We start from the raw sequence: 13,035 nt of genomic DNA, 5'->3' as shown, positions 1-13,035 counted from the left end.
TATTTTTTCATTAAATATGGTACAATATTATCGACAAGTCCCAGACAAGACCCGCTTGTCAGAATGGCACAGATGAATGGACACAATCAGGAATGTATAGACATAGCAGTCGAAGGTTATTATGGTGTCATTTGTGGCATGTGCCATATTTCGGCTTTGATTTGTTTGAGGTGCATTGTCTATATGTATAGAACGTCATTGGTGAGAGCTCTGAAAAATATTGCCAATTGTTGACCTCTATTTTTAGGAATATCACGCACACTAAAACAAAGTGACGTTTGACGTATCGCTAGACGTAGCTGTCATGCACACTTAAGTAATAAACCTAGCCCATTGTCATGATTTGCCCAACAGCAAGAGGCTCTGTCTAGACATTTAAAGTATCTAAGATGCAGCCCAGCCCATATAACTAATTTAAATAGACAAGGCAAGTACATTTTTTTGCAACTTTTGTAAGGAACTTTATCTACACCCGTGCTTTAAATCCTCTATTAAGGATTCTGAAACAGTTAGCTTATTGCCAGCATTAAAACACCCAATGTCCTTATAACCATTACATCATCCAAACGAGTGTTGTAATGAAGATCAGTACAACATTATATCATCCGTTTTCATTACAACACTCGTTTGGATGATGTAGTGGTTACTAGAATTGGCTTTTTAAATGTTAGCAGTAAGCTAACAGCTTCAGAATCGTATGAGTACGATTAGTTTAATGTGCGTGACAAACTACGTCTTACACTCGCGATTTGTATGATACCTTGTGTTGTGTGCATTGCTCAAAATAGAGGTTAATTCTGAATACAATTTATTTTGACGTTTTCACAGCTTTCATAGTCTATCTAGACATATAAATAAGCTAAGGGTTGCACCATTTAACATCGACTGAGGAATTTGTTGCACCATCGTATTACTTGGCATAGTTAAAGTTAAATAGTGAAATATCAAGTCAATATCTAATATTTATTTGAAACTTGACAGGTCGCTATTTAACATTAACCTTAACCAGCGAAGATTGGACGGTTACGGTAAGAGTTAGTTATGATGTCATCTAAAAGTTGTCAAATGGTGCAACTCTTTCAACTTATTTTATGAAAATAAGGGACGAGACGAGCAGGAAGTTCAGCTGATGGTAATTTTAACGCCCTGCTCATTACAATGCAGTGCCGCTCACGATTATTGAAAAACCCAAATCTGAGCGGCACTACAACTGCGCTCGTCACCTTAAGACATATTCAAATTCAAATATTTTTATTCAAAATAGGATGTGAAATCAATTATTGAAAGTCAAAAAACTACCACACATTCCAAAATGAATGCCTCAAGCCTGAGAAGAATGGGCGCAACATATTCAACGGCCTTTTTTTTATCAAAAATATGTTTTACAATTAAAGTAACATTTACAAAGTAACAAAGTAACATTGTACAATTAAACTTATTATTTAATAGCCTGAGGGTGGTCGCTCCATTCCCAATCTGTGGTATCATTAAGAAAGTCATTTATGTTATAGTAACCTTTACCACACAAACGTTTTTTAACAATTCTTTTGAATAACGTAATACTTTTTCTGAGATCCTGTTGTAAAAGCATATACATCGCCCCACAAAAGATCTGCTAACTGGACTAAGTCGAGTAGTAGGCATTATAAGCTTATGTCTGTTCCTGGTGTCAACATTATGGTTATGACAGTTTCTGGCAAATTCACGTATGTGCCTATGAAAGTTGCCAAGTCTCATTTGCCCAGTAATATCAATAGCTACGGCGCCCTTCAGACCGAAACACAGTAATGCTTACACATTACTGCTTCACAGCAGAAATAGGCGGCGTTGTGGTACTCATAATCTAGCCGACATCCGGTGCAAAGGAGTCTCCCACTGCTTAACCGGGACTGTATTTTATTGCTTAAGTTAGTTGGTGCATCCCTGCTTAAGCCAGACATAAAATCTAGAATCCCTTTGGGTAGTAATACAATTTAATGGTTCTAGTAAGAATTCTACATGACTGTTACAATACTATTTCAGGTTTCCTAGGGCCGGTACACCAAATGCCAAGTCAGCCCTCAAGTTGGTAACATTTAGGCTGCAGAAAGCAACATCCACTGTTTTAGATTATTATAATGAAGGACATTCGGAGGCTCTTCGTAAGTAATATTTTTTATCCATATTAAGAAACAATTTGTTATTTTTAAAATTTATGAACGATGCGGTGTTCGAACCCGCGACCTCTCGGGTTGCCTCCGATTATTTATTAACGGCCGTTTTCAATAACCTATCTATTCTTAGTTGAACTTACTAGAGGTAAGCAAATCTATCCTTTTACGCTTACTTACATTTCAATAACCAATCGATATAAATCATTGGACTATAATTATATTGGACATAACTATGGATAGATAAGATCTTGTCATGAAACGGTGACAGCAATGTATCCGTAACTTGAGATACGTTATTGAAAACGGCCCTAAGTAATTTGAAACTTTAGATTATTTTCTATACTGTATTGATAATTATAATTATAATGATGATGATAAGAATGTATTTAAATACATTAAAATTTATTAAATTTCTAGGTATACGTTACGTGAAGGTACTTTGAAATTTTGATGTTTTGTTTTACAGCGCCATCTAGTAGCGAGGGTATGGAAGTAACGGATATCCGATGGTACGAGATGCGGAGGCCGCTCAGCGAGGTGTTTCCGTGGTTCGAGTACCTTGCGAGAGTTGGGTGGACGCCGTGCGGGAAGTAGTGAGTTATTTTTTTTTTTTTTTTATGAGAGGGGGCAAACGGGCAAGAGGCTCACGGGATGGGGAGAGGTGAGGCAACCGCCCATGGACATCCGCAACAACAGGTGTGTCAAGAAATGCGTTGCCGGCCTTTAAGGTGGGAGTATGCTTTTTTCTTGAAGGTCCCTAAGTCGTATCTGTTCGGGAAGACCGCTGCCGGTAGTTGATTCCACAAAGTGGCTGTGCGAGGCAATAAATTTCGAAGAAAACGCGCGGTTGTGGAATACCAGACGTCTACGTGATGCGGATGGTACTTTGCACGTAATGTCCGATGGAGGAATTCGGCCGCTGGAATCAACCCGAACAGCTCCTCTGAGCACTCCCCGTGATAAATGCGGTAGAGTTAGATTCCTTACTAAAGTTGTAAAATGTAGTTCACTTAGATTTTTATTTTTTTTTATTATCCGTGGAACATCAGTGTTATAAAAATATAATTTAAATCAAATATTAAGTGCACATCGAGCAGGTTCCGTCATTTTTTTATTTTTTTTACATTACTATATTTAGGATAACAAACAACTATTGGCGAAGTGCATGCATCTGCATAATTTTAATCCTTGAAGTAAGGGATATCACTTAAAAATAGACTGTTTAGATTTGAAAGAGCGACATTACAAGTAAAAATCCCATTTATGCGATTATTAGGGTTGAGCACGTTATCAACTGTAAAGTAGATCCTGTAGCTAATTAATATATTTTTAGGTCATTATCTATATATATAAAAATTAATTGCTGTTCGTTAGTCTTGCTCGATTTGGCTAATTTCGGTCTTGAATTATTTGTGGAAGTCCAGGGAAGGTTTAGAAGGTTATTAAATATGAAAATGCTCGGAATTAAATAAAACCAACAATTTTATTTTACCTTTGATGTGTCCCCGTCGTTCAGAAATCAAATTGAAAGAATAGTTTAAAATAAATAACTATAGTTTATGAGTTTTTATATATATCTACCTTTCTCAGGAGGTAAAAAATAAACATAATTTTAGCTAACTATAGTTGGTAGATTAACTACAGTTGTTAACCATCTATCAGATTATGTTTATATAGATTGAGATATCTTAAGTTTTGTCACAAATTAAATTTGTGATCGCAAACAATACTATTTGACGTACATACAACAGTTTAGGTCTTTTATTTATCGATTGAGGCAGTACAAAGTCTGCCGGGTCAGCTAGTTATTTATAATACGGGGATTTTGAACAATTAATGAAAAACAAACCGACATAGTAAAATAAAATTTTGTGAGATAGTATTGTCGCCATAGCAACAAATGAAAATCCAAGATGGCGTCAAGAGTGATGACCCAATAATGGCAATCTAAAATAGTAATTTTTTTATAGAAGGGAAGCTCATACCACAATTCTGGTAACCTGACTGTACAAGATAACCGCTGCCCATTCTCTTTTATTTTCCTTTACCGACCTTATCAAGGTGAAAAAAATATACATAAGAATTGGAAAACAGAAAAGTCATTGGTACAATGATTATTCCAACTTAGATATATCATTTTTCGTAATATTACGAAATAAAGTCTGAAATTATAAGAATACACACACACACACACACACACACACACACATATACAACACACGAACAGCCTGACCCTTCGTTAAAAATGTGTAATTTTTAGACTATTATCAACTATGTCTCCACAAAAATTGGATTACTTGAGAAAAAGCTTAAGAATGTATTATTAGACAATATTAGGTAATAAGTATAGAAATACAATATACCATAGTAATATAGTTATTCGCAGCCTGCATTGTTTTACTTTAATTTTAGAAGCATTTTATGTTGTGTTTGTATATGATTAGGTTATGTATAAAATTAATGAGTGCATCTCGCCGATAAACGTAACGTTTGGCGAGTAAATAAATGTAATTTAAATGTGAGTTGATATATGTTAATAAATAAATAAATAAAAAACTTAAGGCCATATTATGAACTATGTCCTATATTTAATTGTATCGCTGCAAGATTACCAAATGAATGAATAAATAAATAAATGTTTCAGTGTATGGGTGCAACTACTGGACAGGAAACAGCAGAAACTCGAACTGGCGTTGATACCGCTAAGTGAGTTCTGTGTACGCACCGGGTACGCACTGGCGGGCCCGCCCAACGTGCTCGCGGACGAGGTTGAAGCCTGCAACGAACAGGTGAATTTAGTTTTTTTTATGAAAAATAAGGGACGAGACGAGCAGGACGGTCAGCTGATGGTAATTGATACGCCCTGTCCATTACAATGCAGTGCAGGATTCTTGAAAAACCCAAAAACTCAGAGCGGCACTACAATTGCGCTAATCACCTTGAGGCATAAGATGTAAAGTATCATTTGCCCAGTAATTTCACTAGCTATGGCGCCCTTCAGACGGAAACACAATAACGCTTACACATGTCTGCTTCACGGCAGTAAAAGGCGCCGTTGTGGTACCTATAATCTAGCCGCCATCCTGTGCTAAGAAGCCCCCACTGGCAAATGCCCTAAGATAACAATATCATTATGATAACTATATCCAAATATTGATAATTTTCCCAATATTGCTGTTACTTCAGTCAATATTTACTCCATTTGATGATCACATACTTTATCATCTCTACATCACCACTATAGTCAATTTTTTTTTATGAGGGGGAGCCGGGCAAAAGTCTCTCGCTATGGAGGGTGGTGAGTCAATCACCCCTGGATATCCGCAACACCAGATGTCCAGAGATGCGTTGCCTGCCTTTAAGGTGGGAGTATGCTCTTTTTTTGAAGTTCCCTAAATCGTAGCAATAAATTTCTTGCAAAACGCGCGGTTGCTAAATGCCAGTCGTCAACGTGATGCGACTGGTGGAATTGGGCCGCTGGAATCAACCCGAATAGCTCCTCTGAGCACTCCCCGTGATAAATGCGGTAGAAGATGCAGAGATAATCAAGCCGATCGGAGATGACTTGACTTATACCAGTCCGCTTTTTTTTAAATAAAGACATTTCTATTTTAATTGGCAGCCCATCCAAGTACTAGTAACGGAGACAGCACCTGACGCTTGGATCAACGTGCACGACATCCTTCACTTCCTGCCGTCTCCTCAGGGGCTGAGCTTCATCTGGGCCTCCGAGGAGACGGGTCATCTACACCTGTACCTGATTTCGGCCGACTTGGGCACACAGAAACCCACAGGTGAGACTAACTGTCTAATCAAACTTGGTGTGCGAAACTCACTATAAATTACTTGGTGTTTTACTTTATTAAAGAATATCTTAACAATTTGTTGTTTTTAAAAAGGAATTTTCCTCACTTCTGAGAATAATTATACATATTAAATTTGTTACCAAAATTTATGAACGATGCGGGACTCAAAACTGTGACCTCTCGGGTTTCGTCGGAGCGATCTTACCGACTGAGCCAACCATTCGAGTGACGCATCGACCGTAAATCTTGGTATGGCTTGTTTTTATTTTTTTATTTTTTTTTACCGTAGAGTGTGCTCTATTGAAAATAAAAGAAATTGGTAAAATATATTTTCGACCACTATCTATCGACTGAACTGTACTGCAATTTGTATTTTGTACACATACATTTAGCGTGACACTCACGCAGAATGGACGTTGTGACGTAACTACGCTACGCTCATTACGGAGGGCGATGTTATGACGTCACGTGACCATTTGACGCCATATAACATACTAGCTGACCTACTAAACTTTGTTTTGCCATATAAATTAAGTACCCCGCGCCCGCTCATGTGTAATGAAATATCATTCATTTAATTATTTGTATTGCTAATATATAGATATTTCTAAGTCAAGGAAATATAATCCCCGGATAAGTAATCACCAACATATCATATACTTAAACCATCTTCGAATCACGCAGCATCTAATGGTATAAGTATTATTCCAATCGGTTCAGTAGTTTTCGCACTATAACCAAAAGAAAACATTTGCTCTCCATTTATTAGCATATATTTTATAAAGTGAAAACAAAAATTATCACAAATAGTCAATTTCTCTCCATCCCCCAACCTCAGTAGATAATACAAGTTTTTTCCGTCACTGATCGACGATTTCCTGAGAGAGACCTGCATGGGAACTGTACATGACATCTCCAGTGCTGCCATCTACAAAATAATGAATGTTGGAGAAATTCAATATGTCATTGATATGCACAAGATGTGGGCTAAAAAATAGCACACACCCTCAGGAAAAATCTGTGGCAAACAAAACTAATTTAACCTAAATCCCTCAACTCAACATTTTCAGGTGTGGCAGACATATTGCAAGCCGATGAGACGTACGCCAGCCGGCCGAAGATCATCAGCAAGGAGGCGATCACCTCTGGCGAGTGGGAGGTGATGGGACGGAAGATATGGGTGAGTTGACAGCATGGTCTGATAGTCAATTAGCGACAACCATAGATTATCTATACGTCTAGATCATAGTTTCTCAACCTTATTTTGCTCACCGCCCACTTTGAGAATATGTTTTTATAGATTATTTCTAGAGTATTTTCGTGTATGTTTTTGCCTTTTTAGACTATATTTTTTAATCTACCCACGCCCCATCTGCGCCATCTCAACACCCCCTAATTTTGTCTGGGTCTTCTACTACCCCCCCGAAAGTCTCAAACGCCCACAAGGGGGCGTTATCGCCCACGTTGAGAACCTATGGTCTAGATGGACGGTGACAGCTGTGAAAACGTCGAAAAAAATTAACATTGACAGGTAACCTCTATTTTGAGCAATGCAGACACAAAGTGACATACAAGTTGCGAGTGTAAGACGTAGCATGTCACGCACACTAAAGTAATAAACCTGGTGTGTTTTCATCGGTTATGTAGCAGCAAAATGTCTATCGATTTGCGGTATAAATAAGTATCAATTATCACTAGGTAATGATACGTCTGTGATACCATGTAATTACTGTGTAGTACCTATAAAACTGATCTTAAAAAAATATTCAGTTTTAATCAACCTTAAATCTTATTATTTCTGTTTTCTACATTCTAGTTTTACAATTATATAGCTTACTTTTACCAAGTTTTACTTACCTTTGCTACGATTAACTTGTATTGTAAATTGGACGTGCACGCTTGCACCTAAACAGATGTCGCTTTTATCTTTAACATCTATGTTCTCACTGAGACGTTCCAAGGGAATAATTGTAATTATTTTAGTTAGTTATAATTTGTATATGTATTTAATCTTTTGTTTCTGTTTTTGTCTCCAATAAAGTAAATAAATAAATAAATTAACACTAGTCTGGCAATGACTTTCCGTTCACAAAATACAATATTGCTAATCATTGTTTGTTGCATCATTTTACATATTATATTGTAATTGAAATGATTTCTTCTTCTCATTAGCTCAACCCTTTACGAAGTAGCGGTAGATTCAATAAGAAAAATATTTTTTTGTCATTCATAAGTGTCATTTCCGTGACCTACGTGAATAAAGTGATTTTGATTTGATTTGTTCACTGGGCCTTTAAAAAATAAATATTATAAAGAGCGACTCTATATTTTCATTTCTGACTGTGTTCTTCTCGCATATTAGTTAGTTAGTTAGAAAAAATATTAGTTTTACTATAGTTATTTATGCAACTGTTGTGTAATAAGGGGTATTAAAACACGAATGTGGGTTTATCATTATAATAATATCACATGAGTGTTTTAATACCTAATTATCAACAGTTGCATACAAGACTTTATCTACACCCAGAATTTTAAACCTCCAAAAATTCTGAAACAGCTTACTGCTAACATTAAAACAGCCAGTCCTAGTAGTAACCTAATAGCATCCATTACTGATTATATACAATTAAACTAAGTATTAATAAGTTACATTTTGTATAGTCCAATTATTGAAATTCACTTGACTATTATGTTCTTCTGCAGCGTTTAAAATATCTGGCGGTGTCCTGTCAAAACTTTAATCGCTCATTTTTTGTAAACAAAACAATAAAAATACTGAAGAAAAATGGCGAGGATTCGAATAACCTACTTTTTTTACGGCGTGTGACACTTGGTAGTGTTGAACGCGCGTAAACGAAAATGTTCTTTTTTTTTAATTCATACTGATACCACGCATCGAGCAATAAGAATCTGGCTGTCTGTTGAAACTCCTTGCGCATGAAGGGATCGGAAAAAAAACATAGGGGTGTTGTTATGAAATACAGTACAACATTACAACACTCGTTTGGATGATGTAATGGTTATTAGAACATTGGGTGTTTTAATGTTGGCAATAAGCTAACTGTTTCAGAATCTTTAACAGAGGATTTAAAGCATAGATGTAGATAAATTCTTTTACGCATTTTGCCAACCCATCTTATACAAATAAAATAAACTTACCGGTGATAAGTGAAACCATCTTTTTTTGCGTCGTGAACGTATTATTTGGGCACTTTGTTATATAGTACAATTCGACTTGTTGATTGACACACGACTAAGGAGAAACATTGAACGGCAACGATTGAGAAACGGCAAAAGTATGCATTGTCTTTAAGCACACTTTTGCCGTTCCGCTATAAGACTGCCGAACTGAACCGACTGACTGAATTTTGTTTGCCCGGCAGGTGGACGAGACTCGGGGGCTGGTGTACTTCCTCGGGCTCCGCGAGACGCCGCTGGAGCGCCATCTGTATGCCGCGTCCCTGACCCCGCCGGCACCCAACGAACTGGTGCTCCTGACGCAGCCCGGACACTCGCATACAGTCGACTTACATCTAGTAAGTATCCTACCGATGGTATGGAAAAGAGGCTCCTGTTTTTGCAATTAGACCACTTCGTTTGCGCACGTCGTTCAGTCGCTCCAACCAGCCCAACTCCTTCCAGAAGTTCAGAACACTCCTAGCGTGTTTGCAGACATTAATGACTAAGGTTTTTGCCCGTTGGTTGGCCAACCCCGTACATTCCAGGATAACATCAGTGACCGTTTCGTCCTCGGCCAGACATCCTCTGCAGTTAGGTGCTGCTGCTCTCTGGGTCACTGATGCCTTGCAAGTTCATCCGCTGCGTCAGTGTCCAACGATTCTACCGATACTTTGTCAGCTTGGACTTAAATTACCCTTTTACCAGTGGGAGGCTCCTTTGCACAAGATACCGGCTAGATTATAGAATCATAACGGCGCCTATTTCTGCCATGAAGCAGTAATGTGTAAGCATTATTGTGTTTAGGTGTGAAGGGCGCCGTAGCTAGTGAAATTACTGAGCAAATGAGACTTAACATCCTATTTGGGTTTTTTAAAAACGACAAGAAGAACATCTTATTGGAACTTTTGGGTTTTTCAAGAATCCTGAGCGGTACTGTATTTTAATGAGCAGGGCGTATCAATTACCATCAGCTGAATGTCCTGCTCGTCTCGTCCCTTATTTCTTAGGCGTGACATGATAATCGGCTACCAATTCGCGATTTTCGTGCATAATCTAAATGCGAGATAAAAATACAATTGTTTGCACAAGCGTAAATTATTTCTCACTTAAAGTTGTTTTCGAATGATAGACGTGTATAATTTCTAAATAAGAATCTATTATCTGTAATCTAGAAATATTTTTGCTTTCGTAATTTTATTTTTGTATGGAAGAGAAGACCGGATCACCTGGTGTTACGTGATCACCGTCGCCCACATTATCTTGCAACACCAGAGGAATCACAGGAGTGTTGTCGGCTTTTTAAAAAAGTGTACGCGCTTTTTGTGAAAGTACCTATGTCGTATCATTCCGAAAACACCGCACAAGGAAGCACATTCCACAGCATAGTCCCTCGTGGAAGAAAGTTCATTCCAAACCGCACTGTGGAGGAACGCTACACATTCAGTTGGTATAATAAATTAATAATATCATAAATTGCTTTTAGAGACTTTTGCGCACTTCGTATATCTCTTTATGGTTGTCACATACATAATTGTTAAGTGAGAATATATTTATAACATTTCAGGATTCGTCAGTAGCAGTAATAACATCTTCGAATATAAGCAGCGTGGGAGTTACCAGGGTGTACCGGATTAGTCACAACGGAAGGGTGTCACTTATACGTCACGGTACACTAGCACTGGGTGAGTGGGACATAACAAAATTCAAATAGTTTTATTCCAAATAGGATTTTAAATCCTTTCTTTAACGTTAAAACAACCACCCATTCGAAGATTTATGCCTGGAGAAGAACGGGTTGCAAGAAACTCGCGGGCATTATAATTTGTCATTAAAATATGGTGACATTTTAATTTCGTACAATAAACATTTATAATTTAATAGCCTGAGGGTGTTTGCTCCATGCCCAGGGTGTGGTAACTAAGACTAGCTGATTAGGATTATATTTTACCGCGCGACTGGTTGCGCCACCGTGGTGTCCGTAAGCTACCATACTAGACACCATACAGACACCAGAGTCATTACGCGTCCGAGCTGATTGCGCCATCAAACCGGACACCAACTGAGTAACTCCCTATAGAGCTGAATATATTTTGTTGGTAGCGGCGACTGGTTGCGCCACTGTGGTGTCCGTAAGCTACCATACTAGACACCATACAGACACCAGAGTTATTATGCGTCCGATCTGGTTGCGCCATCAAACCGGACACCAACTGAGTAACTCCCTATAGAGCTGAATATATTTTGTTGGTAGCGGCGACTGGTTGCGCCACTGTGGTGTCCGTAAGCTACCATACTAGACACCATACAGACACCAGAGTTATTATGCGTCCGATCTGGTTGCGCCATCAAACCGGACACCAACTGAGTAACTCCCTATAGAGCTGAATATATTTTGTTGGTAGCGGCGACTGGTTGCGCCACTGTGGTGTCCGTAAGCTACCATACTAGACACCATACAAACACCAGAGTCATTACGCGTCCGATCTGGTTGCGCCATCAAACCGGACACCAACTGAGTAACTCCCTATAGAGCTGAATATATTTTGTTGGTAGCGGCGACTGGTTGCGCCACTGTGGTGTCCGTAAGCTACCATACTAGACACCATACAGACACCAGAGTTATTATGCGTCCGATCTGGTTGCGCCATCAAACCGGACACCAACTGAGTAACTCCCTATAGAGCTGAATATATTTTGTTGGTAGCGGCGACTGGTTGCGCCACTGTGGTGTCCGTAAGCTACCATACTAGACACCATACAAACACCAGAGTCATTACGCGTCCGATCTGGTTGCGCCATCAAACCGGACACCAACTGAGTAACTTCCTATAGAGCTGAATATATTTTGTTGGTAGCGGCGACTGGTTGCGCCACTGTGGTGTCCGTAAGCTACCATACTAGACACCATACAGACACCAGAGTTATTATGCGTCCGATCTGGTTGCGCCATCAAACCGGACACCAACTGAGTAACTCCCTATAGAGCTGAATATATTTTGTTGGTAGCGGCGACTGGTTGCGCCACTGTGGTGTCCGTTAGCTACCATACTAGACACCATACAGACACCAGAGTTATTATGCGTCCGATCTGGTTGCGCCATCAAACCGGACACCAACTGAGTAACTCCCTATAGAGCTGAATATATTTTGTTGGTAGCGGCGACTGGTTGCGCCACTGTTGTGTCCGTAAGCTACCATACTAGACACCATACAGACACCAGAGTTATTATGTGTCCGATCTGGTTGCGCCATCAAACCAAACACCAACTGAGTAGCTCCATATAGAGCTGAATATATTTTGTTGGTAGCGGCGACGGGTTGCGACACCGTGGTGTCTCGGTGAAATATAGCCATTAGGATTTGTATACAAATAGGAAATGACAGTGAAAGAAAGTTAACAGACGAATTTAGTTTGCCTGGGCTGTTTACGCACTTTTGATTGGGCCATTGTGAGCGTCAGTTTTTCTTACTCTAACCAGCCCAGGCCATCTCAGAAATATAGCAGTCTTTTCAGACTGCTGGAGGCATCCAGGAGTGATACTGGAGAGCTTCCTTTTGCAGTGTTTCCGGGACGATACAACAATGTGAATCTTTAAAAAGCGCGCCTTCCTTAAAGGCAGCCAACGCTCCTGTGATTCCTCTGGTGATGCAAGACTGACTTTTGTCTTTTGTTGAGCCACACTTCTGCACTCTGTAAGCACATGTAGTGGCAGTTCTTCTGCCTCCATGCATCCCCTGCATATGGGGTTGTCCGTTACACCTAAAGTAAATACTTGGTTGATTTTCGAGCAAATTTGTTTGATGCCAACGGTACTGCATTCTTTGTTAAGTGTGTATATTCAGCTAATGTGCGTAGCCATGTTTTGATTTGGGCATGAGGTATGGGCAGCAGTGCA

General features: G+C 39.0%; 2 protein-coding genes across 3 annotated transcripts in view; both read left to right on the top strand.

The window, feature by feature from the left end:
• The window catches only part of LOC126973288 (vesicle transport protein GOT1B), a 276,130-nt gene that overhangs the window by 128,090 nt on the left and 135,005 nt on the right, over window positions 1-13,035 (top strand). The window lies entirely within an intron of this gene.
• LOC126973226 (dipeptidyl peptidase 9) overlaps window positions 1-13,035 on the top strand; it is a 36,186-nt gene that overhangs the window by 10,969 nt on the left and 12,182 nt on the right. For both annotated transcript variants that reach the window (XR_007731294.1, XM_050820414.1), the window contains exons 6-12: window positions 2,023-2,141; window positions 2,620-2,746; window positions 4,798-4,942; window positions 5,776-5,947; window positions 7,030-7,139; window positions 9,343-9,495; window positions 10,704-10,821. Coding sequence is in view for 1 of the 2 variants with exons in the window: in XM_050820414.1 (XP_050676371.1) it covers window positions 2,023-2,141; window positions 2,620-2,746; window positions 4,798-4,942; window positions 5,776-5,947; window positions 7,030-7,139; window positions 9,343-9,495; window positions 10,704-10,821 (944 nt within the window). In the remaining variant the exon portion in view is untranslated. The remainder of the gene's footprint in view (window positions 1-2,022; window positions 2,142-2,619; window positions 2,747-4,797; window positions 4,943-5,775; window positions 5,948-7,029; window positions 7,140-9,342; window positions 9,496-10,703; window positions 10,822-13,035) is intronic.

Source organism: Leptidea sinapis, chromosome 29 (genome assembly GCF_905404315.1).
Source record: "Leptidea sinapis chromosome 29, ilLepSina1.1, whole genome shotgun sequence".
In the NCBI taxonomy this organism is placed as follows: domain Eukaryota; kingdom Metazoa; phylum Arthropoda; class Insecta; order Lepidoptera; family Pieridae; genus Leptidea; species Leptidea sinapis.
Note: the sequence above shows the minus strand (reverse complement) of the source record. Positions and strands in the feature narration are given on the sequence as shown.